The sequence below is a fragment of the Nicotiana tabacum genome, chromosome 3 (assembly GCF_000715075.1).
Source record: "Nicotiana tabacum cultivar K326 chromosome 3, ASM71507v2, whole genome shotgun sequence".
Lineage (NCBI taxonomy): Eukaryota > Viridiplantae > Streptophyta > Magnoliopsida > Solanales > Solanaceae > Nicotiana > Nicotiana tabacum.
The window spans coordinates 68500210-68505809 of NC_134082.1; the positions used below are offsets into that span (position 1 = coordinate 68500210).

At 35.7% G+C, this 5600-nt stretch overlaps 1 protein-coding gene across 1 annotated transcript; it reads right to left on the bottom strand.

The window, feature by feature from the left end:
• Window positions 1–2292: 2292 nt before the first annotated feature.
• LOC107819809 (anthocyanidin 3-O-glucosyltransferase 5) lies at window positions 2293–4924 on the bottom strand. The gene is made up of 2 exons (XM_016645962.2): window positions 4013–4924; window positions 2293–3021 (listed from the first exon to the last, which is right to left on the bottom strand). The coding sequence occupies exons 1-2, from the start codon at window positions 4784–4786 to the stop codon at window positions 2368–2370; spliced, it is 1428 nt and encodes a 475-aa protein (XP_016501448.1). The 5' UTR covers window positions 4787–4924; the 3' UTR covers window positions 2293–2367.
• Window positions 4925–5600: the final 676 nt, after the last annotated feature.

Consider the following 5600-nt stretch of genomic DNA (forward strand, 5'->3'; position numbering starts at 1 on the left):
GTATTATTGGTTAGTTTAACTGGGTGTTGTGTCGGCTGGCCTTGTCTTCACGAGAATCGCCATCAGGAGGGTCTGGGTTTAGGGTCGTGACAATAATCTATTCATTCCCATATGCACTTTAGCAATTAAAGTTCCACTTGAATCTCTAATACAAAGATGCATATTTTTTTATATGGATGTCATATTCTTTTTCAAGAAGTTGTCCCAAACTCAAAATATTACTTTTTAATTTTGGCACATAATAAACATCTTGAATTAACTTGTGACTACCATGTTTACAGGAGATCAGAATCGTACATATCCCTTCGATTTGAATCTTTGAGGTATCTCCAAAGGACACATTACCTCTCACCATTTTATTGATCTCCACAAACTTCTCTTTGTATCCAGACATATGATTGCTTGCTCCATTGTCCAAATACAACTAGATGCAATCATCTTTGTCTTCTTTCTTGAGTGCCACTTCTTCTTTCTTGTCGTCAACAAGGTTAGCTTTTTCTTCAACATTGCTACGACATTCCCAAGAGTAATGGCCAAATTTATGACAATTATAACACTCAATTTTTGATTTGTCATATCTTTGTCCATTATTTTCTTGGTAGTAGCCACGTCCTCTTCCTCCTCTTTGTCCACGACCACGACCTCTGAATGTTTGGTGGATTTTAACTTCATTGTTGAATTGGTTATCATTTCTTCTTCCTCTTCCACGACTACCAGGGCCTCATCCTCGCCCATTTCCTCGATAGCTTTTTTCACCTCCATAATCCTTGAAGGATGCCTGAGTTTTAAGAAGTTTCTCCAATGACACTTCTTGTCTCCTTTTGATCTTTTCTTCATGGGCCTGTAATGAACCCTCCAATTGCTCCACCATCATTGAGTATAATCTTTAGACTCTTCAATAGTACACACCACAAAATCGAATTTAGGTGTTAAAGTGCAAAGGATCTTTTCTACTACACGGACATCTTCTATGTCCTCCCCTTTTCTTCTCAACTGATTTACAACAGCCTTCACTTTTCAACAATAATCCGAAATGCATTCGGATTCTTTCATATTTAAAACTTCAAAATCAACCCTTAGAGTTTGAAGTTTTACCTTCCTCACCTTGTCAACTCCTTGAAGAGAATTTTGTAAAATCTCCCAAGCTTCCTTTGAGGTGGTAGCATCTGCCACCTTCTCAAACATGGCATCATCCAAACATTGGTGGATGAACGTGAGAGCTTGTTGATCCTTCTTCCTTGACTTTACCAAGACATCTTTTTCACTTTGAGGCAGAGCTTCCTTATTATCGGATTTTGCATACCCTCTGTCTACGATTTTCCACACATCTTGGGAGCCAAGAATGGCTTTCATACGTAGACACCATTTTTCATAATTATCTTTTGTGAGATGGGGGTACTAAAAAGAGAGCGGACCATTATTCGCCATGGCTCTGATACCGCATTGTTGGAAAAATATAATATCCTGCTCAAGAATAATATTCACGATAAATCACAATAACACAAGAGAGTAACAACGACACCAAATCTATTGATGGGGTAAAATACAATACCCAAACGGAGCAATATTTTCACTATAATATTACAACTTAGTAGTGTCAAGAGACTACTACAACTTCGAAAGAAATAATACTCTTTATTTTATACACCTCACTACAATATTATACCCACTCAATATTTATCTCACAGATTACAATCTGTGGATTACTCTCTCCAACTCTCTTTGGCTTCTCTCGATTTAGTGTACTTGAAATGAGGCAACATCATCCCTATTTATAGTTGAACGAATGCTCACAAAAATTGATTAAATTCTGTTATGTTGCCTACTTGCCAATTTGAAAGATTGCAAATTGGTTATGAAATTGGTTCCACCGCCCAACCTTACATCCGCCTACTATTGCCATGGTTTCAACCAATGACATTTTTTTCTTTCTTATTTTCTTTTTGTTTATTTTATTTAGGGACCCCACATTATTTACATATATTTGTCATGTTGGGCCTGTGCAGAGCACGAGCTCTCTTTACTAGTATATATATATATATATATATATATATATATATATTTTTCCTACTAACCACAAGGATACTATAGTACCACATCCCTTTCCTCAATATTATTTTGCATTATTAATACGTACAGTGGTACGGTTTAGCCCATTTGAGTTTTGATAATGCGGAGTTTCTTAATAGGAAGTTCTTTATTTTTAATGAATTTACTTGACATGAGTTCAAATTAATCGAGCAGATGAGTTTCAAATATCGAATGTCCAAAAATATTACAAGATGGCCCTAATTTGACATGCATGAAAAGACAATTTATTCTTAATTGAAAATAAAGTTCATTTACAAAGAAAATATGGGATTACAACTATCTGCTCTGAATGTCCTTCACAAGCTCACAAATGGAGTTGTAAGATGAACCTCCTTCACTTAGTGCATTTTCTGCACTCATCTTTAACTTCTTAGCCTTTTCCTCTATAGGCTTTCCTTCTTTTGTCTGCATCAAAATTCTCACCATCCCTTGAATCTCCTCTCTCTTCACCAATTTCTTTGTCGGCAAAACTGCCGGCCGAATCGCCACCCCTAGCTCCTCCGTCAACATGGCGGCGTTCATTTTTTGTTCAGCATGTAATGGCCATGCAATCATTGGAACCCCATTTGTCAGGCTCTCCATCGTCGAATTCCATCCACAATGTGTCAAAAATCCACCCAGTGACGAGTGACCCAAAATTTCGACTTGGTTGGCCCACATAGGCACTACCAAACCCATATCTTTAGTCCTAGTTAAGAACCCTTCCGGCAAGTATTCCGACATGCCACGTGTCTCTTTTCCGGTAGAGTTCAGATAGGCACTATCTGCATCACCGTCGGACGGGGGACGTACAACCCAAACAAATTTCTGTTGACTTAATTCTAAACCCCATGCAAGCTCGGTCATTTGCTTAGTTGAGAGGGTTCCACCACTTCCAAATGATGCAAATAGCACTGACTCATTATTTTGCTTGTCTAACCATTGAATCACCTGTTGGAAATATGAATGAAAAACAATAGCAATTTTGATTGTTATGCAAATGAATATAAATATAGTTTTAAGTACGGAATTTTGGAGAAGAAAGAGAATGTTTTGGAGGAAAAAGAGATATCATACTCCGTCACAATAAATGACACATTTATAAATTTAGAAATAATTTAACTTTAAACTCTTCAATCTAATCATTTTATCATTAATGATAAGCTTTTATAACCATCCAACCAAGAGGTTGTGAGTTCGAGTCTCCCCAAGAGCAAAGTGGGAAGTTCTTGGAGGGAAGGATGTCGGGGGTCTATTTGGAAACAGCCTCTCTACCCAAGGAAGGGGTAAGGTCTGCGTACACACTACCCTCCCCAGACCCTACTAAGTGAGATTATACTGGGTTGTTGTTGTTGTTGTTGTTGTTGTTTTATAACCATACAAATATTATGGTCCCACAAAGCTTTTACCCCTCAAGCTTTTAAAATCACAACTTTCCAAGTCTTTTTTTTTAAAACTCCGTGTCGAGTCAAACTAACTCATCTAAATTGAAACGGAGGGAATACAATACTTAGATGCACTACTAAAAAGTACTTACTAGTAATTTTTTGTCCACAAAATAAAAAATACTCCCTCCATTCCAATTTATGTGAACCTGTTTAACTGAGCACGGAGTTTAAGTAAAAAATGAAGACTTTTGGAATTTGTGGTTCTAAACAAGTTCAAATGGGGCCCAGAGTATTTGTGTGGTTATAAAAGCTTCTCATTAAGGGTAAAGTTGTAACTTTAAGCTAAATTGTTACCAAATTTAGAAAGGGTTCATTCTTTTTGGAACGGACCAAAAAGGAAATAGGTTCACATAAACTATAACAGAGGGAATAATATTTAGGGGAAAAAGGACCAATTTAAGATGAAAGGATCCATCCTTTCTTAAGATGCAACTTCTAATTCAGAAAAAAAAAAAGTATTTTATTATTTATATTTAAACGAATTGTAACATTACCTCGTCATTCGAAGTTGTTTCAACTTTTCTCCTCAAGGGTCCAATTGGGAAAACTGGAACTTTAAGAAGTAATCGCAACTTCTCATTATATTTAAGTGCATTGATAGTCTCAGGTTCTAAATCTTCCCAAGTATTAATCAAGATTCCATCAAAATCTGTATATTCCATTCCTGGCTTAACATACTCTTCATACTGCTGATCACTCCGATCCAGCAATTGATCCAACACGTTATCAGGTCGCAATGCTTTGCAACCTGGAATTTTCAAAGGTTCTTTAAGATCAACATATTCACCCTCAATCTCTTTCTCAAGAACTTGACAATATATAGCTAACGCTAATGTCCACGCAGTAGTAAGATGGTACGCGTATTTAGGGATGTTAAATTCTTCAGCAATTGGCAATATTTGTGTGCCAAAAATGTCAACAATGAGAGCATCTGGACGATGAGTCATGGATGCTATGGCAGAACGAATTTTAGGCAAAGTTTCGCGGACTAATAGTCGTAATTTAGTGAAAACTTTAGTGCTGGAATTTATTAGGTGGGAAATATCGTTTGAAGGAACTGGAATTATTTCTATAGTTTTTTTCTCATTGGTGAGAGTGGATTTCTTGAGGAATTCAGTTTCTGCTGAAGAAGAGCTGGTTGTGATAGCAAGCATTGTAATTTTGATGTTATGATATGTGGCTAATTGGTTGCCTAAGACTAGAACTGGGATTAAATGACCCATACCAGGGCTTGAGACTATAGCAACATGAAGTTGTGAGCTATCCATAGAATTTTATATTTATTTTTTTGGAAAAGAGAAAATGATGATGAATTTTACAAAATGAGAATCGTTTAGGTATGAGCTTTATAGGAACCAAAAAGTTTGGGAAACCATAAATAATTTTACAAACTGCACTACTGTTTCAGAGGAACATAAATTAAATGACAAGTCTCTTTCTTAAGGGAAAGAAAAATCAAGAAACAAACAAACAAAGTCAATTCACTAGAGTAAGTAGGTGCTAGGGATATAGTAGTAGATATGTCCTAGATCCAATCTCATATTTAATGATTCGAACATATTTTTGTGAACGTTATTCGATATAAAAATATATGACATTCTTTTATCATAGTTATTATTAATTATTTGATTAATTTGATAAGGTCCTTGATTATATTTTGAGACTTGTCATCGTGATAGAGATCATGATAATGAGAGCAAAGTCTCTTACAATTTAATCTAAATTTGTTCTTGATCGTAGGATTATTAATTTGGACATTAGTAATCCGGTTAGATCAATATTTATGTGATCGTCTTTATGGGATAAAGATTAGTTGATCTCATTAACTAAATCACATAGATAGATGATGCATATAGAGATATGATCATTGAACCGATTCATTGGATAATTCCTAATAGTTAGAATTACCATAAACTGTCAATAGGATATTCTCTTAAAGAATGTGATGTAGGAATTTCCTTTGACCTGAGATCGTCATAGTAATTGACAAGTTATTTGTTGTGCTTTGATACTAGACACCTATGGCCCTGGGGCGATATTTGAAAGGATATTGAGTACGATTAAATACTTGTAGAATTAGTG